This window comes from Lissotriton vulgaris, chromosome 2_1 (genome assembly GCF_964263255.1).
Source record: "Lissotriton vulgaris chromosome 2_1, aLisVul1.2, whole genome shotgun sequence".
Classification (NCBI taxonomy): Eukaryota; Metazoa; Chordata; class Amphibia; order Caudata; family Salamandridae; genus Lissotriton; species Lissotriton vulgaris.
Window position 1 is genome coordinate 161,761,838 of NC_141687.1, and position 22,171 is coordinate 161,784,008.

Below are 22,171 nucleotides of genomic sequence, written 5' to 3' on the forward strand. Positions count from 1 at the left end.
TCAATGTTAAAATTGGCACCTACATACCAAACATGCATTTTCGGTAATTTTACCGACCGGTATATTTATCGATTCGGTAAAATATACAGAATCGGTAATTTTAACGATTCTGTAATTTTACCGAATCGGTAAAAATACCGATTCTGTAAAATTACCGAAAATGCATGTTTTTTACCCCCTACATCTCCATGGCCATTTACCGGTCGGTAACGGCCGAATTCGGCCGTTACCGGCCGGTAAATGGCCAAAATCTCCCACCTACATCTGGCCCTGTATTTCATGGTAAAATACCGATTCTGTAAACCATGTGCCAAAGGTAAATTTTCTACCTACATTGCTTTTTCGGTAATTTTAACGAATCGGTAAATATTACCGAATCGGTAATTATTTTACCGATTCGGTACATATTACCGAATCGGTAAATATACCGATTCGGTAATGATACCGATTCAGTAAAATTACCGAAAATGTGCCCCTACATCTCGGTAGCCCTTTACCGATCGGAAACGGCCGAAAATCGGTATTTTCGGCCGATTCGGATCGGTAAAGGGCTACCTACATCGGGCCCTGAGTGTTGGACTGAAGTTTCAGGAAAGTACTTTTGCCCTAACCAGATTCGGTTTTCTTATTTAAAATTCAGCCTTTCGGCTGTCATGTTCACTACAAAGAAGTACGGCTGAGGGCACACAAATCAGCAAGCAATGAAAATGCAATAGGTGTCTCCTTTGATTAAGATAAAGCCATTTGCTTTGTTAATGGTATTGTATAGCTAAGCAAATGGCTTTAACTTAATAAAAGGCGAGACCTATTGCATTTCTAATGCTTGTTTTCAGACTGCAGTGACAGGAGGCACATCATGTGCGCGTGCTAACACTGCTGACTTCTCACTAGTGGAGAAGTTACATCATGAGGTCATGCAAGGCGAGCGTTATAGGGGAAGGGAAACTCTGTCTGTCTCCCTGTCTCTCTGTCTCCCTCTGTCTCCCTCCCTCTGTATCCCTCGGTCTCCCTCCCTCTGTTTCGCTCCCTCTGTCTCCCTCCCTCTGTCGCCCTCCTCCCTCTGTCTCCCTCCCTCTGTCGCCCTCCTCCCTCTGTCTGTCTCCCTCCCTCTGTCGCTCTCCTCCCCCCTCTGTTTCCCTCCCTCTGTCTTCCTCCCTCTTGTCTGTCTCCCTCTTGTCTGTCTCCCTCCCTCTGTCTCCCTCCCTCTGTCTCCCTCCCTCTGTCTGTCTCCCTCTGTCTGTCTTCCTCTCCTTCCCTCTATCTCCCCCTTACTCCCTCGCTCTGTCTCACTCTGCCTTCCTCCCTCTGTCTCCCTCTCTCTGTCTCTCTCTGTCTCCCTCTCTCTCTGTCTCCTCGCGCTCCCTCTCTCTGTCACACTCTGTCTCCCTCTCTCTCTCTCCCTCTGTCTCACTCCCTCTTCCTCTCCCTCTCCCTCTCTGTCTCTTGCCTCTCTGTCCCTGCCCGTCTCAGTCTCTGCCTCTATCTGTCTGTCCCTGTCTCTGCTTCTATCTGTCTGTTCCTGTCTGCCCCTGTCTCCCTCCCTCTGTCTCCCTCTCTCTCTCTCCCTCTGTCTCCCTCCCACTCCCTCTCCCTCTTTGTCTCTCTGCCTCTCTGTCCCTGTCTGTCTCAGTCTCTGCCTCTTTCTGTCTGTCCCTGTCTCTGCCTCTATCTGTCTGTCTGTCCCTGTCTCTGTCTGTCCCTGTCTCCCTCCCTCTGTCTCCCTCTCCGTCTCTCTGTCTCTGTCTGTCTCTGCCTCTATCTGTCTACCCCTGTCCCTGTCTCTGCCTCTACCTGTCTGTCCCTGTCTCCCTCCCTCTCCCTCTCAGTCTCCCTCCCCCTCTATCTCTCTATCTCTCTCTCTCTCTCTCTGTCTCCCTCCCTCTCTCTCTCTGTCTCCCTCCCTCTCTCTCTCTGTCTCTCTCTCTTTCTGTCTCCCTCCCTCTCTCTCTCAGTCTCCCTGCCCCTCTATCTCTCTCTCTCTCCATCTCTCTCCCTCTCTCTATCCCTCTCTCTCCCTCGTCTCACTCACTCTGTCTGTCTCCCTCTCTCTCTGTATCCCTCTCTCTGTCTCCCTTTGTCTCCCTTTCGCTGTCCCCCTCCCACTGTATCCCTCGGTCTCCCTCCCTCTGTATCCCTCCCTCTGTCTCCCTCCCTCTGTTGCCCTCCTCCCTCTGTCTGTCTTCCTCCCTCTGTCGCCCTCCTCCCTCTGTCTGTCTCCCTCTGTCTATCGCCCTCTGCCTTCCTCCCTCTGTCTCCCTCTGTTTCCCTCCCTCTGTATCCCTCCCTCTTGTCTGTCTCCCTCTTGCCTGTTTCCCTCTTATCTGTCTCCCTCTTGCCTGTCTCCCTTCCTCTGTCTCCCTCTCTCCATCTGTCTCCCTTCCTCTGTCTGTCACCCCCCTCTGTCTCCGTCCCTCTGTCTGTGCCCCCTGCCTCCGTCCCTCTGTCTCCCTCTGACTGTCTGTCTCCCTCTCTCTCCCTCTGTCTCCCTCCCTCTGTCTCCCTCTCTCTCTGTCTCCCACGGTTTCCCCCTCTCTCTGTCTCCCTCCCTCTGTCTGTCTCCATCTGTCTGTCTCCCTCCCTCTGTCTCCCTTTGTCACCCTCCTCCCTCTGTCTGTCTCCCTCTGCCTCCCTCTCTGTCTTCGTCCCTCTGTCTCCCTCCCTCTGTCTCCCTCCATCTGTCTCCCTACCTCTGTCTCCCTCCCTCTGTATCCCTCTGTCTCCCTCCCTCTGTCGCCCTCCTCCCTCTTTCTGTCTACCTCCCTCTGTCGCCCTCCTTCCTCTGTCTGTCTCCCTCTGTCTGTCGCCCTCTGCCTTCCTCCCTCTGTCTCCCTCTGTTTCCCTCCCTCTGTCTTCCTCCCTCCATCTCCCTCTGTCTGTCGCCCTCTGCCTTCCTCCCGTTGTCTCCCTCTGTTTCCCTCCCTCTATATCCCTCCCTCTTATCTGTCTCCCTCTTGCCTGTCTCCCTCTTGTCTGTCTCCCATTTGTCTGTCTCCCTCTCTCTGTCTACCTCCCTCTGTCTCCCTCTCTCCATCTGTCTCCCTTCCTCTGTCTGTCACCCTCCCTCTGTCTCCGTCCCTCTGTCTCTGCCCCTTGTCTCCGTCCCTCTGTTTGTCTCCCTCTGTCTGTCTGTCTCCCTCTCCCTACCTCTGTCTCCCTCCCTCTGTCTCCCTCTGTCTCTGTCTCCCACGGTTTTCCTCTCTCTCTCTGTCTCCCTCCCTCTGTCTCCATCTGTCTGTCTACATCCCACTGTCTCCCTCTGTCTGTCTCCCTCTCTCTGTCTCTCTCCCTCCCTCTGTCACCCTCCTCCCTCTGTCTGTCTCCCTCTGTCTGTCTCTCTCTCTCTGTCTCTCTCCCTCCCTCTGTCACCCTCCTCCCTCTGTCTGTCTCCCTCTGCCTCCCTCTCTGTCTCCCTCCCTCTGTCTCCCTCCCTCTGTTTCCCTCCCTCTGTCGCCCTCCTCCCTCTGTCTGTCTCCCTCTGTCTGTCGCCCTCTGCCTTCCTCCCTCTGTCTCCCTCTGTTTCCCTACCTCTGTCTTCCTCCCTCCGTCTCCCTCTGTCTTTCTCCCTCTGTCACCACACCCCAGCTTCCCAGGCACACACACAGCCGCACCCGAGCACTTCACAGGTCTTTAAAAGACCATAGAGCAGAGTGTCTAGAAATGCCTCTTAATTAGCAGCAGTTATGTGCTAAGTGCCTGCGACACACCCACCATTTGCAGGCGACACAGTACTGTGTCGGGACGCACAGTTTGGAAAGCTCTGACCTAACCGGATGAGGAGCCTCAGAGCAGCTTGCAAAATGGTGGCTCAGCTACACGGGCAGACTGAAAGGCCCGGTGGATGGAGCCGATGCTCAGCAGGCAGTCAGATACTCGCTTTGCACTGAGAAGTGGATAAAATGGGCCTCAATCTGCAGACGAAGGGCCGTGAATGAAAAGTAGAATGGACCCAATCACATAATTAGGGCCCCCTGAAGCAAGGACAGAGTTGATTGGTGAGAGCCATCCTGCACCCTGAGAAAGCTAGGAAGGAGAGCATTGGGAAATAAATATAAGAGCACTAGTGTAAATGATTCCTGTGTCTCTGACATAAACTGAGTTCTGGATTGGGCGGCTGAGCTGCTGGAGGTACGGACAGCAGATCCATTCTTTTGGCGGAACCTTCATTACCACCACTCTGTACGTTTGTCCTATTGATGGTGTTTTTAAGATTATATGCAGAGACTGCCTCCTCTCATTGACGACCATCACAACATGGTGCGTCCGTGTAAGATGAGACTGAGAGTTGACTCTTCACCCCTACAATATGCTTTCTCAAACATTTTATTGTTGTGATCCTGATTTTTTTCTGTAACCCCCGTTTGACAGTGCTGTGCCACCACTACCATTGTTGTCAGCATTACTCAGTTGATAATGAATTATAATTGATAGGTGTAGCCCCAGCTTGTAGTATGCCATGCATATGGAGGAGTTCTTGAGCATGCTTTGGTGATGAAGGTGCAATACTTTCTTACCTTCCCTCACAACCCTCCAGCTGTTGAAGAAAGTCATGTGGAGTGGAACTTCAGAAGCTGCCCCAGTCAGCGGGCGGTACCCATCCCCCCTGCGGTAGATCGTGGGCTGGATGGAGGCATGAGCAAAGCGATAGGCAAGGATGAACACGTTGGCCACTCGTGGGTCCACGGACTCGTTGTATCCCCGGTAGCGACCAATAATTCGGCCAGCCGCTTCACCCATCAACAGGGGGATGTAATCTTTGTAGGTGATTTTCTGGAAGAAAAGAGTCATGGCAAGCACATTTTAAATAAAAACTCAGAAAGAGCCAAAAAGGGAAGTTATGTGTATTTCTAAATGCATTATCACCCGTGAAGGTATCTTGGCGCTGAGCAGATGTGTGTGCAGGGCCGGCTTTAGCGCTGGTGGCGCCCTTTGCGACAATGTTTGTTGGTGCCCTCCAATAACCCATAACCACCTCAGTTACGGATTCCCTCACTACCACCCTTTGACAGTGCCCCTCAAGTCTCCATAACCACTGTATTTCAAATGCGTTTCGTTCATTTTATAGCGCCATTGCCACTCATGCTAGTGTAGGGTGTAGAGCATTTACATTACACACACTACACAGAGACAATCAATCATAGGTGTGTAGATTAGTGCATAGGAAATATTACATAAAACAGAGGACTATAAAGTACAGGTGTCACGTCATCCATTCTGCTAGACAGTATAGTTTAATAGTGGTTGGTCTGAAGAAGCACAAACTCTGAATTTAAAATTTAACACCATGGTTGGGGGTTCTTTTTAATAATCCAAATTGATTCCTATCCAAATGAACCCTTTTTCCAACATTAGGATAATGAAAGACTGGATAAAATCGTAACACTCCAATCTATGCCTTGCAGTTTTTATGCAGCTGTTTGGTGGGAGTTGATGGCTCACTGTTTTATTTCAGGATTATAATTCATAAACTTAGTCACAAAAGGAGCTCTCTGGAAAACATCCCGTAACCCACTGACCTATTTATATTATATGCGTTTTCAGTTCTGAATAATACACGTTCTTTGCAGCAGGCACATTAACGATCTGCGCTACCTTAACACAAGTCAAAATTTCCACTAGACAAACCTCCGATCGCTCTCTAAGAAGAAAATTAATCACTGGATTTATCTTGATGTTTATATTGTTGCCTGTAATTTTTTGGAGGCCAGGAATGCCGGCCGCAGTTGCTTTTAAATCCACACAATAAGCGTTCACACTGGTCAGAGTGCTATGGTATGTTAGTAGGTTGGCTACATATGGTAGGTTGGTTAATTGAAAAACCAATCCTTCCGCTTCTCGCAAAATTCAAGAAGAGAGGAGGAGGCTCTGGTGTGGAGTCATTACATGCTGTAGGAGCGATGTACGAGAACGTCCATCCTCCTGATCTAGTTCTGTATATGCAAAGTACCCTGAATGCCTGAAGCTGCCCCCCAACCTAGCCATCACCTCAGAGATAAAGAATCAGCATGTCCCGCTGCATAGAGCGGGACGCGAGGGAAGCAGTCGGGCAGGGAGCGTGTCGCAATGCAACGCACAGTATAACAGCATGCCACCTACCCCTAGCCCCCCCCCCCCACCAAGGCACAGGGTTTCTCAAGAAACCACTGAAAGAATCAATGAACCAGAACAGGGGCATGACTTTTAGAGGTATCTTTCCCCCATTTCTCACTGGGAGGATACTCCTTCCAGATTGAATCAAAAACTACACACGATTCCTAAACAAGTATGAATCCCAAATGTTTTGAACTTTATATTCTGGAGCATCATTTACTAAAATCAATGATGGAAGAGAAAAAACATGACAGAAAGGATCCATTACAAAGGGTTTTAACTGTGAGGAATGGAAAACAGGATGTTCCTTATACCAAAGGGGCAATTGAACCCAGAATGCCACCAGATTAAAGATATAAACAATTTTGAACGGTCCATAAAACTGCAGTTTAAATTTGTTCAATGAGAGGTGGGCAGGTAAGTATTTAGAAGATAGCCACACCTTATCTCCCACTTAATAAGCGGGAGACCAATGCCGATGGGCATCCAAAGATGCTTTCATCTTCTGCTTGGATTACTGTAAATGTAGCAACATTTTACGCTTAACATCATGGAGATGACGAGTGAAATTAGCAGCAGCAGGTACTGAGATAGACCTATGCAATCCTGTTTGAAAGATTCGAGGATAAAACCAATACAAACAGAAAAATTGTGTTTTCCTGAATGTGCTATGAACTGAATTATTATATGAAGATTCAGCAAGAGACAAAAAGGTGGGCCATTCACTCTGAGTAAAATTGCAAAACCATTGGCGGTATTGTTCAAGACTCTGGTTGAGGCGGTCTGTATGACCATTGGTCTGTGGATGAAAACCAGAAAAGAATGTGACGCGATGTGTGGGGATTTTCAAAAATGTTTCCAAAACCTGGATTTATACTAGGGACCTTGATATGACACTAATAATTAAGGAAGGCATCGTAGGAAGAATATTTCCTGTAAGATTTGTCCCAATTCTTTGGCTGATGGCAATTTCCCAAAGTGGAGAGAGGTGTGTCATCTTAGAAAATTAATCCACTGTTACCATTATGACTCAATTCCCTGCTGGAGGGGACAAAGCAGCAATAAAGTCAGTAGATATAGTGGCCCAGGTTGCGGATGAAATGGGCAAATAGCAGCAAACCTAAAGGTGGGGTATGGGATGGTTTAGTTTAAGCACAAATTGGACATAAGGTGACATACTGTTCAGTGTTGATACATTTTGAGGGCCACCAAAAGGAGCAAAGTATTAGTTTAAGATGGATTTGACGCCTCAGTGACCAGCAATGGGGGAGACATGGCAAATTTGCAGAACTTCAAGTTGTATCCCTTTTGTTGGTATTAACAAGGCCTTGCCCTTGAATTAGCATTTGTCTTGCTTTTGGGCTTGTCCAAGTAAGGAGCTCCAGTCCTCACTTGTAACTTGAATATTTGGACCCTGTCCAAGATTGATTGTGTAGTTCCAATTATACGCTGAGGGCCAGGATATTCTTATTGAAGGTAGTCGGGAATTCGGGATATCTTAGAGAAACAGCATCAGCTTTTAAGTTCTTGGAACTAAGAACGTAAGTGATGATGAAGCCATACTAATTGAAGAAATGGGCCCATCATACTTAGCGGCTATTTCTACATTGCATGTTTCGAAGACACTGAACATTTCAGTGGTCAGTCCTAATTTTGAAGGTTCCCTTGAGCCCATTAGGAATTATCTTCACTCACTACAGGCTTGCTTAATGGCCAATAGTTCCCATTCGAACACTGAATAACTATTTTCGGAATATGACAACATTGTTTAAAGGTAGAAGGTGGGTTGTTCCAATCCAACGTCTTCTTGGATTTGCAGACAACCTGCTCCCAAAGCTCGATCTGATACATCTTTTTCAACTATGAACTTCTTGATGGTGTCTGGATAACGTACAAAAGGAGCTTGAGTGAATGCTAGTTTTAGTGTTTGAAAAGCCTTCTCAGCTTGGTTATCCCATTTGAGCCCAAGTCAGAGATTTTCTTTTTTAAGCGTTTGGGTGATAATACTCTTTAAGGAAGCACACTTCCCAATGAATTGCCTGCAGAGATTAGCAAATCTAAGAAAACACTGGGTTTCTTTGATTGTGGAAGGTGAAGGCAAATCGTGAATGTCTGAAATCTTTCGAAGATGCATGGCTATTCCAATTTCTTTGAGAAAATAGCCTAAATATTCGATTTCAGGCTAATCGAACTCACATTTTTCAGTTTTGCAATATAGTTGATTTAGTTGCAACCTATTCATAACTCAACAGATATGTTGATGATGCAAAGATGGATCAGAAGAAAAGACTAAAATGTCATCCAAGTCGAACACAATTATTTGATTTAACAAATCCGCAAAGACATGATCCATTAAGCGCTGGAAAATCAATGGAGCATTGCTTAATCCGAATTTCATGGCACGGTATTGGAAATGTCCCAGAGGGGTTCTAAAAGTGGTTTTTCATTCATCCCCTCCTTTGATTCGTAGAAGATGATAGGCTTCCCGAAGGTTTAACTTAGTGAAGAGCTTCACACCTCGAACAGACTCTAGGATTTCTTTAACGAGAGGTAACGGATATCTGTCCTTGATGGTTACTTTATTCAAACCTCTCAAGTCTATGCAAGGGCTTAGTTTGTTGGATTTCTTTGGTATGAAAAATAGGGAGGCCTCAACAGAGAAGCAGACAAAGTGACGAGCCAGTTTGAAGCTTTTCTTCTAGATATTTCTCTAAGGTCTCCCTTTTAGATTCCAATAGAGAGTAGATTCTTCTAAAGGTGCCTGTGGCACTGTGTTCGCGCAATCAAATTCATAATGAGGAGGTAGAGAAACCTCTTTGGCTTTTCGAAATACATTTGAAAATTCCGAATAATGTGCAGGAACACCCTGCAAGACATTGATAGTACTATGATTGGTCACCATATTCTTGGGCATTTTCATAGGGGCCCGATAATCCTCTGTAGCATAGAAAAATTGGTAACAGAATTGGGAGGAGAGAGGGAGAGAGAGAGTTTTGGTCTCCCAGTTGAAATATGGGTTGTACTGGACAAACCTTGGAAGACCTAAAATCATGACATGATTTGGTGAGGAACTTCAACGGATTTGTCATCTCAACTGGTCCAGAGACCAATGGTGTACCCTCTACGGTATGAACCTGTCCTGTGGATTCCATGAGAATTTTGAGTGTCCTTTTCTCACAAGCCCGATTCTCATCTAGATATAACCCACTGGTTCCACTATCCAGAAGTACCAGCAGCTTTTCAGTTTTTCCATTTGGGAGTTCTAACTGTATGGGCAAAAAGAAAAGTGAGATCAAAAGTTCTCTAGAGGTACAAATTGATTAACTATCGGACCTTTCCGTTCTCTCCCCTTTTAAAGAGGATCAGATCTGGCATTCCCCAAAGCCTTTTGGGGACCAATTGGACGAGCATGGATCAAATGCCTAGTAGAAACTCAATACATACACAGCCCTTGTTACCGTCTATGTTCTCGTTTAGATTTTTACAGTGCTGCATGAGCAAGCCCTATTTGCAATGGTTCTTCACTTGGTGACAAACAGGCATCAGGAGAAGAAGCCTCACTTCTTCGGACAGTAGGTTGAGCTTTTTCCTGGGACTTTTGAATTCAAACTAATTTTTCAGACTGTCGTTCACCTAGGCAGTATTCGGTGGATAGTGGTTTGTCCAGCAAAGTAAACATTGATCCGTCACATGCCAAAGTTCTTCCCAAATACCCCTGCGAAAAAAAGGATGACAAGGGTCCATTATACCCATGAAGTTTCTGTGGCCAAGTGGCGGAAGCGAGTAATGTATGTCAAGATATCTTGATTGCCTTGCCAAATATCACAAAGTACTTCTTTGGCAGAACTCTCTAAACCTAGTCTCTCGAACATATGCTTGTTAGGCAGTGAGGAAAGATGGATAACTGAAAAGACTTGGGTCATAAGTGGCTATCAGACAGGTCACCCAGGCCAGTGCTGGCCACACTTAGCACAGATGAGGTATCCTAACTTGGCTCGCTCAACAGTAAATTGAGCTGAACAAAAGGCAAAGAACACAGTCAGAAAATCGAAGAATTCCTTTAACTTATTTGTATCCACAGAACACTGGGGAGTTGCAGGAGAAATGGTTGGAACATCAGATGCTCTTGTAGTAAGCGCTTGACGATGCACAAAGATCTCATTCAGCAGCTGTTACCGTTCTTGTGCCTGTTGTTGCACTGTCAGAACCAAGGCTTGTGCCGGGTCTGCTTGCCCTACCTTCGTTAGATCTTGTTTAGGATCTCTACTATCCCAGCCTGGGCTGAAAGCTGGGCGTTGCAATCTGTCATGCCTGTCAGGACTCTCGGGTTGGGAACTTCTGGTCAATGGCTTAGGACAACTTCAGGATCTTTGAGCCCAAGTTTTGACCATCTTGGTCTGCCAAAGGTAGCCACGATGCCGCTGACACCTTTAGCACCTAAGTAGATAGAGCCTTCCAGAATGATCCCCAAGGAGGAAAAATCCCAATGACGATGGTAGGCTCAAAGATAGCAAGCGCAGAGACCAAAAAATACAGCGAACTGGCCAGAGGAGGGACTTCCAACAGGAGTGAGGAAGAACAGAAAAACAATAGCGGTCCGATCGGAAATGACAACTGGAATGAAGTTTAACAGGAGCATGAAAACACACCCACGGGAGCAAAGAAGTATTGCACTGCAAAGTGGAAGGGAATCCTACTCCTTACAAAACCCCAGGACAGAAAGTAACATCAAATAATGATGCTACCATTATAGATTAGGAAGGCAATTCAATAATAAGCGAGTATGCCGCCATGATGGATTGGGGATTAGAAAACTCCTGACCAGGAATTCAGGAAAGGAGAACTATGGTGGCTTCCACCATGGTCCCCAGGTAGAGTAAAACCAAAGACTGCCCTGGCAGTCCAACCGATGAAGACGTACCCATGAATGCATGCAGCCATTTAAAGAGGCATCATCTCCATAAAAATGGACGCAAGGAAAGCTATGGCACAGCTAACAATGCAGCCCATTGTATAACAAATGCTTTCACTTTGTCTAACCACTGGTTATTGCTCAGTGTAGCATTCCAACCCATCATTCTTTTGCCCACAATGTCACCTCAGATTAGACCCAGCCATAAGCAAATCAGTCTTGGTCCTTGTCCAATAGGAACAGCCCAGCCTGAACTGCTAAATCAAGTCTTTTCTGACCCAAAACAAAAGCAAGCAAAGACTAATTTCACCCTAGTTGGGGCTCTTCAGTCAGGTGCAGCTTCCTTCCAGTGGCACAATGAGCAAGGTACCCATGCCTGGCATTACCCATGCCACTTAGGGCAGTACATGAAACACACAAAAGGTGATGGGGGGAATTCTTGCAATTTGTTTAACTACTATCATTGCTTCCGTTAGCATTCCAATCCATTGCTCTTTTGCCCACCATGCCATCTCAGATTAGACCCAGCTATAAGCAAATCAGTCTTGGCTTTCTCCAATAGGATCAGTCAAGCCGAACTACCAAGCCAGCCAGGTCCTCTTTGCACTGGGACACAAGCAACCCAAGACTAGTTTCACCCTAGTTGGCGCTCTTCATTTGGTTGCATCTGGGTTCCAGAGGCATAGTGAGCAAGGGACCCCCATCTAAACATACGCTTTACCGCTGAATGCAGTACTTTGAACACACAAAGTGTGATGGGAAGAATGCTTGCAAATTGTCTAACCACTAGTACTTACTGAGGCAGCATTCCAGCCCATCATTCCTTTGCCCTCCATCACACCTCAGATTAAACCCAGCCATATGCAAATCAGTCTTGGCCCTACTCCAATAGGAACAGTCCAGCTCCAACTGCTAAGGCAGGTCTTCTCTAAACTGTAACACAAGCAATCCAAAATCAGTTTCACCCTAGCAGTGGCTTTTCAGACAGGTGCAGGTTGATTCCGGTGGCACAGTACACAAGGATCCCACGTCTGGGGAAACTCTTAACCACCTAGGTGGTTATGGGCTGGGCTGTTCCTGTTGGAGCGTGGTCAAGACTGATTTGTATATGGCTGGGTCCAAACTCAGGTGGCTTGGTGGGGAAAAGATCGATGGCTTGGAATGCTACCCTGAGCAATTGCCAGTGGTTAAACAAATTGCAAGCACTTCCTGCTACTTTTAGACTTTTTGTATATGATAAAATCAACATGATTGTTTTAGGTCAGCATTACAAATTTTGCAGGCTTTCAAAGTTAGTCAAATAAATATACTTTTTGCGAATACCTGGAGAATGCCTCCTACAACTTTTCTGGCTTCCTGGTAGAGCGTTTCTCCAGACCATCGAGGGTTCATCCGCCGCAGCTCCCTGGCCACACGGTTGTGTTCTCGCATGAAAAGTGTGTGGAAGGATGTGAGGCCTGGTTGCTCACTCGTCCTGGGATCACCTTGATGTAAAGAAAAGCATTATACACAAATTTGAAGTCTGGTCATTTAATAACAATAAATCAGAGCAAAGTATTCCTTTTGCCTCTAAGGCTTCATGGAATTCAGACTGGTCAATGGAGGTGGCCTTTAATCTTAAAGCTGAGCTTGGATACCATAGTTTGTAGTAAAAAAACAGGTTCAGGGCTGTAAGTGGGTCAGGTACCTCCAGGTCTCCGACCTTCTTTTAATTTTAAATGGACATTGAAAAAGGTGCCAATTGGGCCTGTATCCACGTCCTTTACTGTACAGGTAAAACCACTGATCGATTTCTGGATAATGAATAAAAAAAAGTTAAAGTAATGAATGTCAGCAATATGGTTCCTGTTTATATTTTAAGTGTTTTATTTAATATTGTGTTCCCTAATAGTGTTTACTTTTTCCAGGATACTATGTTTCTTTTTTCCCCCTGTACCATATTACTGTTGTATAGGGCATATTTTGAACCTAGTCCCCTCCAGGTGTTTGTAGGGCCATGATTGAGAGCTCTGGAGTTCAGGCTAAAGACAGTGAGTTTCTCACAGTTACTGTCAGCGGGTCAAAAAGGTGTTCAGAATACATGGTCATCTAATCCTTGGCCTCTCTGTAGAGCGTACAGAGCATTGTTCATATTTTGTGATTCTGTGCAAATGTGTGTGAATGAGGTACACAGCTGTCAAAATATTGAAACGACGAAAGTGCAAGGAAATACAGTGCTTTAAGGTGAGTGGGTGCATTATGTGTTTAGGGGCGATGAAGTGAAGGAGGTGGAGGTGAATGCATTCAGGAGACAGTGAAAAGAGAGTGCTAAAAGTAAAAGATGAGGTGTAAGATGTGCAGATGGATGAGATGTGGAGAGAAAAAGTCTAACATAGTGAACCCTCTGAAGACCACTACCCATTCCACAGGCCTCAGTAATGTTTTCAATATTCATTATTTACGACACAATCGTTGTTACTCATTTTTGTTAATCAGCAAACAGCCATTGACACACCTGGGAGATGATGTGGCTAGAGCAGTCGACATCAAAGCTGGGGAAACAGTTTCAAGTCTAGGCAGGGGCCCTCAACTTCCTGTGATTCTAGGCAAATCACTGAAACTCCCTGTGCCTAATAAAAGGAATGTGTCCGTCTGTAACGCAACTGGTGCTCATGTAAAGCACCCTGATAACTTCGGGCCAAGTTCACTCTATATAAAACTTCCCAAAAAATAAAATACCAACCTGTAGACACGGCTGGTTTTAGGTGTATTTCAGCTGTTGCGTTATATATCTGGATGGAATAATAGAAAGCTCAAAGAGCAACCAAAATACCAGTCTGATGGCACACTCTGAGAATCACAGAAATTCAGTTTATATGTTTAAGTCACACCCATAAATAAATAGGCTGCATCCCTTTTAGAGATCCATTTTTTTAAGCCATGAACAGGTATGTTATTGGAGCGCACATTCCCCCCAAAGAGGTGTCTTGACACTACTGACAGATAAAATATGGTTGCCCTTGCACAACTCACTATTACTTATGTCTGTGGTATCTGCTCCTGCATCCCATCAAACATTCCCCAGAGACATTGCCTAATAGCAGGGCTGAAGTCAGTTGTCACTCTTTTTTTTTTTTACTTTGTTCATTGACATTTTCATAGAATAGAACCATCAGAGATATCAGGACATCATTATATATCACACAGAATACTGAAGAGCCAAATATCACATGTGTACACAGAGTCAAGGTGGTCACAAATAATACAAATAAAAAAGAAACAAATGACAAGTACAGTAGTGAGCAGGGTAGTCACATGGATACAATAGCAGAGATGGCATTAATCAGCAGTGTTAGCCAGTAGGTAGGCGGTAAAGGGGCCCCAAATGTCCCGCGGCCAGGACGTGCTGGGCAGTCCCTCCGCATAACACGTGAGTTGATCTCTACAGTATGTTACATCTTGCAGCCAGTGTGCCAATTTAGGAGCTGGGCGGCCATTCCAGTGCATTGAAACCCAGCGTTTCGCCAACTGTAGCGCCAGTGTCACAAGGTTGCGGTTCACATTCTAAAGATGTAGTACATGCCCCAATAAACAAACTTTCCTATTACATTCAACTACCTCACCCACCATGGCGGACAACGTAGTCGTGACCTCACCCCAAAAGTCTCCTACTTTGGCACAGACCCAGGCCAGATGCTGAAAATCTGCATTTTCAGCCCCACATCTCTGACAGCAGTGAGAGTCTCGCAAACCAAATTTATACAATTGCATTGGAGTATAGTATACCTGACGGACTTACTTATAGTGAATATATTTAAGATTACCATTTGCAGCAAATTGCCCCGTGAGACGGCATCTCATTTCCCACTCGTCTTCTGTCAGTGGTTGTGGCATGATAGCATTCCATTTTGATAGTGCGGCGTCTGCAATAAATGCCTCATCACGTTGTGAGGCTGTATATAAGCGTGAAACTAGTTTTGTAGAGCTGTTTGCAGTGTATAGAGACTGCAGAGCTTCTAGTGTTGCTGGTTCCCCTGGGAAACTAGAATACAACGTTTTTAGTGCTGCCCGCAATCTGCTATAAATGAAAGTTAGCATAGCGACATTTTCCTGATTCCCAACAAAATCACTGAGTTGCAGAAACTGGCCATTGGGGTATACGTCACCCATAGTGTGTGCCCCAGCAGCATGCATCATTTTAAGTGAGCCAGTCTCACCAGTCACCAATATATTCATATATTGGACTAAAGGCATCGCCGGTGCATATAGTGGTAGTTTCTTAGCCCGATGTCCCAGTTCTTGCCATGCCTGATACGTACATTTCACAGTGTTAATTTCGTCATTTTCAAGAACAGTAATGTTATTCACTACCAATGCCTTCAGGGGTATTGGATGGGTGGCACCCGCCTCTACTGCGACGTGTGGTGTATACGTTGGAGCCTTTTGCCAGTAATAGGCGTAGTGTGCCTGGGCACAAAGATAGTATAACTGCTTATCCGGTACAGCAAAACCTGCAATTTCATACTGTCTTGTAAGCGTCTCCCACTTTACTCATGGCTTTTTGCCTCCCCATGCCAGTGTGATTAACAGCGATCGTAATGTAGAAAAAAACTGTTGGGTGAGGCGTATAGGGATATTCACAAATAAATATAAAAACCGTGGAAGCACCACCATTTTGATGATTGCCACCCTATCTGCAAATTTAAGTGGCAGTTTAATCCATCTAGCTACTTGGTCTTCTAGGCGCGTAATTGCAGTACCATAATTGGCACGCACAACAACTTGAGAGTCTCTGTGAGCCCAGATACCCAAGTACTTGACTGGCTCAGTTGTCCATGCCAAAGGACATTCCAACTCAAAGGGCATAGTACTATCTGTCAAGGGTGGTATTATCGATTTGTCCCAATTTATGGCAAGGCCAGAATACCATTCAAACCTTACATATTCACGAATCAAACTGTCTAGGTACACTGCCGGCTCTCGCACGTACAGGACCATGTCATCTGCATACATGAACACTGCTAACGGCCGTTGTAAAAAACGCAGTGCAGCCTCAGCATGCCTTTGTCGCAGAATACAAGCCAGAGGCTTTATAACTATCGCAAAAAGTAAAGGCGACAGCGGGCACCCTTGTCTTGTGCCGCGCCTAATCGGTATTGGGCTCGAGGTCTGGCCATTAACGAGTATTCGGGCCACTGGGCTAGTGTAGAGTAACTTGATCCAGTTAGTATATAAGTAGGGTACCCCCACACAGTGCAGCACTGCAAACATGTATGTCCATGCGATGGAATCAAATGCCTTTGCGGCATCTAGCAGGACTGCAACCGCGGACATTTCAGGTTTAAGGAGGTGTAACACTGCAAAGAGAGTCCTGAGGTTGTGAGCCGTGGAGCGAGCTGGAATAAACCCTGACTGGTCAGGTAAGACCATAACCTGTATTAGGAGTTGTAGTCTAGTCACCAGCACTTTCGCGAGGATCTTGACGTCCGTGTTCATCAGCGATAATGGTCTATAGGAGTCACATTTATCTGGGGCTTTCCCTGGCTTCAGTAGTGTGATAATGAGAGCCTTGCGCAGTGTATCTGGGAGGCGTTGCTGTTCATGTGCCTCATCAAACATGGCTTGCAGATGAGGGATCAAAATATCCACATATACTTGATAGAACTCTGCCGGAAGCCCGCCTGTGCCCGTAGCTTTACCATTCAGCAGTGCTGCGATAGCATCCCTAATCTCATCCGCTGTCAACGGATGCATAAAGAAGTCCTGTTGCCCCATCAACAACCATACCAGGGCAATGTCATCTAAGTATTGAGCAATGTCTTCCTCAGTCGCAGTATGCCTAGCCTCGTACATATATCTATAGTATTGTGTAAATGTATCAAGTATCCCAGGTGTATCACAGTAAGTAGTCCCACCTACTGAAATTGACTGGATCGGGCAGCGTTTGGTCCATATCTCCGTGATCCTGCTCGCCAATGCATGAAGGGCAGCCTCCTTCCCCATAATATCGGGCTCGCCAACGTCTGGACATATGTTTCACCTCCTGCTCTGCTAGCTCATTGTACTCTGTAACTTTGGAATGTATAGTGGCGAGCAGGGCAGCTTCAGTTGTCTCCTCATACTGCCGTTCTAGTTGACCCAGTTCCCTTTCTAGTTGTGTCATTGAGCCACGAAGCGATTTAAGTACCCCAGCCTGCAGGCCAATGCATACGCCCCGCACAGTGACCTTAAAGGCCTCCAATATGGTGCAGAAGCTCTGCACCATTCCTACATTTTCAGTGAATTAATTATCAATAGCTTCACGCACTCCCTCCCTGAACACTTGATCTAGCAGCTCAGAGGGTTGGAGACGCCACTGAAATTGGGGTGGTGTGTAAGTGGGTATCGCCATAGTAAGTTGTACTGGGGAATGGTCTGATAAGGTACGAGGAAGGTGCACAGCCCCAGTGATCCACGAGCCAACATCTGCAGTAGTTAGCCAGTAGTCAATACAGTACCACGAATTGTGAGCATGTGAATGGCATGTACAGTCCTGCACCCCGGAATGTCTCAACCTCCAAATGTCTAGAAGGCCTAGATCTTCCATACCAGTGTGAATTGCCTGTGTTGCTCTCTTGTGGATGGGATCTGAAGCAGTGTGGCAATCCAGTGCAGGATTTAAAATCGCATTAAAATCTCCCTCACATATAAGTGCAGTAGGTGGTAACCGATATATTTTGTTCCATAACCCTGCATAAAAATCATTGTCATCTATATTCAGCCCATACACATTGACTATGGTAACTAGCTTACCACATAATTTGCCTTGAATAAGTACATAGCGACCACTATCATCACTCTCCTCATACGTACTAACAAAGGGGACATTCTTTTTAATTAAGACCATAAGGTCACGCGCATATGAGGAGTAGGAGGAATCAAATCAAGCACCAGCCCATTTATTGGCTATAGAGGACGCTGCCGCCTTGGTAAGATGCGTTTCTTGCAGCAGTGCCACTTGTATGTTATGGCGGTCTAAGTTTGCCAACACTTGGCTTGTTTTCTTTGGATTATTGAGCGCTCTAACGTTCCATGTTATCCAGTGCAGTCTACTCTCAGCCTGTGTCATTTGCATTCATCACAACAAGATACTCTACATATATAATATGTGACCTGTATACTCCAATCACCCACCATCTGTGTATTCCGTCCGTCACGAGTGGATCTCTGAACATTGCCCAACCAAAGCCCCTCACCCACCCCAGCATCCCAATCACACTGAGGAAACCCACATATCTAAACAGCAAAATTATACCACCCACCCTGCCCACAGCAAGCAGCTAGTCCGCTCACTGTGGAGAACTGCAAATAGTAACTGTGCGAGGAACACCCTCATGGAGGACACCAGTCGGTCAATGACCCCCTTGTTGTGAAAAAAGGGGTGGGTCAGGGCACATTCGGTGGTCTTTCTGTGAAAAGGCCTATCAGCAAGGATCTCTATCAGGTTATCACAGAAGTCCTAAAGCAGAAAGCAGTATGTTGCGTCACCCGCCCCAGCAGCTAAGCAACAATATCAAGAACATTCATAAACAAACACTCCAAGACAGCTAACCAGTTAGCTTTGCATGTGATACGACTGCGTGTGGAGTTCAGAACATAACAGCCATTAACAACAGGGACCACTTTGGATTATGTGTAGTCGACCATGGTGCCCACCGTATGGTGAACAAGAAGGGAAAAAAAAGGGGAACAGTAGCGTGATATCCCAACCTCAGTCTCAAATCAGTGAGCTATCAAAATATCGTATCAACTGACAAATGTCTCCCTGCTTCAGTACTATACCAGTTCAGTCAAAACAGCCACTCAGGTTATCAGTCTTAGTTGTCAGCTTCATCTCCATCCACTCTTGCTGGTTCTTTATGCTCAAGCTGCTTGATGAAATGCAGAGCTTCCTTCGGAGTTGTAAATAATTTGGTCTTACCACCATGCTGGATCCGGAGGCGCGCTGGGTAAAGCATGGCGTATTGTATCTCCAGAGCTTGCAGATGCTTTTTAACCGGTTGGAATGCGCGCCTTGCCTGCTGCACCATTGTCGTAAAGTCTGGGAAGAGCTGAACCTCCACGCCCTGGTATTTGGTAGTGCCCATCTCCCTCACCAGCTGAAGTGCCACGTTGCGATCCCGATAATTAAGCAGCCTGGCAATAATTGGTCGGGGGTAGCACCCGGAACAGGTCGCGGCGCCAACAATCTGTGTGCCCGCTCAACCACCAACATGTTGGAGAAGTTCTCTGGGCCGAACATACTTTTAAGCCTATCCTCAACATATAATTCAATTTTCCCGACATTGGTGGACTCCGGTACCCCAAGAATGCGTAGATTATCACTGAAAGCAATTTCGCCATCTGCACGCAGGATTTAGCTGTAGTGTCCACTTTGTCTTCGGCGTTGGAAATCCGTTGTTCTGCCACTGCTAAGCGTACGCCATGATTGTCCAGTTTGGACGCCATATTGTCAATGCGGAGATTGAGCGTGTCGATTTTGCCATCAATGGTTTGTAAACTCTGTTGCATGGTCAACAACATACGTTCCAGCTTACTGGTGCCCCCAGCTTCCAAGTCCGTCTCTGTGTCTGATGCAGCTTGTGATGATGCTTTTTTGAGGTGTTTTGACTCAAAAGACAGCTTTGGCTGTACTTGTTTATCCGGTTTGCCTATCTCGGCGATGGGGTGGCATGATGCGCCGTCGTAATGGAAGCACAATGTCACTAGGTGTAAGGCCGTTCTCTCACCACGCTCCACTAGTAGCGTGATACAAGACCAAGATTACCCTGATGTGGGCGGTTGAAGCGCTGCAACCCCGGGTTATACTCAGGTAGAGGAAAGTAACTCCACAGTGCACCTCACAGGCCTTCCTAGTCCCACACTCCTCCAAGGAAGGCTTCCAGAAGCGGCTAGATATGCGTTGCAAATTTGCGCGCAAGGAAGAGGAACACAAATGCCAAAACCGATCCCTGGTGTGTCCCTGTTATGTGCTATAGTTGTATGGAAAAGAACTCGTACACTTCTTTCCTGCCTGCCTGCCTGAGTTCTATACAGTCCCTGCAGTTAGGTAGGGCAAAGCGGGTCGCCTCACTCACTGCATATGTTATAGATGGCAGGTAGTTGGATAATGTTCAGCCTTGGGCGCAGGTAGCAAACGTTCAGAGGGATCACGTTTGCCCGGCAGCAGACACCGTCACTTCCTGCTATCAGTTATCGAAAATGGCGGGCGTCAGGAGCGTCTCATCTCCACACAAGGATCCCCAGCAGGTGTGGGCGTAAGGTGACAGAGCGCAGCTGCGCCAAACAGTTTTGTCGGTAAGCCAGCGCTCACCTCAAGCGGCAGCTCGGGCAATCAGATAACAGGGGCTCCACGATCACACCACTCCCACCGGCGGCCTCGGAGCACCCAGCGCTTCAATTCAGGACGTACCTCCCTGGGCAGCACGAGCCGCCCCTGCCTCGCTCTTCACATCGGCAATATTCCAGGTCTTACACTGGGCTGCCAATCACGCCGCTCCCACCAGCAGCCTCCGATAACACAGCGCTTCAATTTAGAACGCACCTCCCCGGGCAGCGCAAGCCGCTCCTGCCTAGCTCTTTACACCGGCAATGTTTCAACTCCACTCCCTGTCAAACGAGCAACGCCTGGGGCACAGCAGCGATCCTCCGTAGGTGGTCATAGCAGTGACAGGGTCCCGGTCGCCATTTTCTGTGGGTCACACAGGCTGGCGCTTTCAGGCAGAGCAAAGCGCACAGAGCTCACCAATCCCCACCGCAGGGACTTCAGCGTGTTGCACACAGCTAGGGGAATCAGAACTGCCGCAAAGTTGTCACTCTTAGTTAAGAAATCATTCTTAAAAGACGCAATTAGGTAACGACTACTCTGCTACTTCACTTTTTATTTCTGGTTTTCTGATAAGCTTCATGCAACATCTTTTTAATAGCCAACATAATTATCTTTATCCTCCAGCCTGACATAACACAGTTACAGAGAAGATACTTAGATTGGCTTCAAACTATATCTGGTAATTGTTTTTTTCTCAGCTCCCTTTGGAGCATTGCATGGAAACATAGCACTGAAACAGCCCTCCTAACCATCACAGAGGAGCTAAAAATGCTGCTAGATGAAAGGAGGACCTGCTGCTATCATCCTTCTTCACTTCAGCACAGCGTTTGATATGGTTGACCATGAAATACTTATAAAAAGAATGAGTGAAGCCACAACAGAGAAGAACACTCTTAATTGTCTCACCTTTTTAAAAGGCGGGTCTTTCCAAATTTGCAAAAACTTGCACGTTTTAACCCTGAAATGCAGGGTACCACATGGCTCTGCCTTCAGCCCCACACTTTTTAAACTATACATGCATCCGCTAGCTGCCATTGTGCAGGAATTTGGGCTGTCAATACCAACAGCTGTCTCCCTGCTTGGAAAAAGTAGCTATGTGGATAACAAACTGCTGTCCTAATCTAAATTGGGAGAAGACAGAGTTGATGATTCTGGAGAATAGATCCCACCCTTAACCATCATTAGATTGGCCAGAGTATATGGGCTATCCGCCAATCTATTCCTCCCCCATAAAAAACTTAGGTATGTGGCTGGACAGTTCCCTTTCGATGGATTCACAAGCAAAACAACTTTCAGGAGCCTGCTTTGGTATCCTTACAACTCGTCATAAAAACGTAGATCATTTTCCCCTTGTTATGTTGTCACATTAGGCCTGGGCTGTTATACCACTATTTTACATGTTCATGTTTTAGTAGACATCTTTCTTGAACGTTGATATTTGACACACATCTGCTTGCGTGCCTGTATGGATAATTTTCTTTGAAATTACCCTTGCTTGCATTTACATTTCTTCATAGGCATATAATCAGAGGCTTGAACATTCTGTATGAAAGCTAAAGCTTACTGTACAAAATGTTGATGTTTGTTTTTGTTCGCTGTGCCACATCGTTGTCAGGATATAATCAATACTGACGGCCTGACTGGGACTTCGGCATAGCAACATGGGTGAAGTTTATTATGTAAACAACATCACTCCTTGGTTTAGCTAGAGGAGAATTGTGCTGCCACTTTTGGGGTCACCCCACAGCCGGATTTCCAGCCTAGCTGAATCCTGTTTACCTTCTGAGAAGGATGGTACCCAACTCTACACCAAGAAGGGCTCCCAA

The 22,171-nt window shown here is 46.3% G+C and overlaps 1 protein-coding gene across 1 annotated transcript in view; it reads right to left on the reverse strand.

Moving 5' to 3' along the window:
• Positions 1-22,171, reverse strand: part of LOC147729756 (myeloperoxidase-like) — a 158,942-nt gene that overhangs the window by 48,188 nt on the left and 88,583 nt on the right. The window contains exons 9-10 of the mRNA XM_086954642.1: positions 12,323-12,483; positions 4,512-4,767 (exon numbers count right to left, since the gene is read on the reverse strand). Of these exons, the coding sequence (XP_086810768.1) occupies positions 4,512-4,767; positions 12,323-12,483 (417 nt within the window). The remainder of the gene's footprint in view (positions 1-4,511; positions 4,768-12,322; positions 12,484-22,171) is intronic.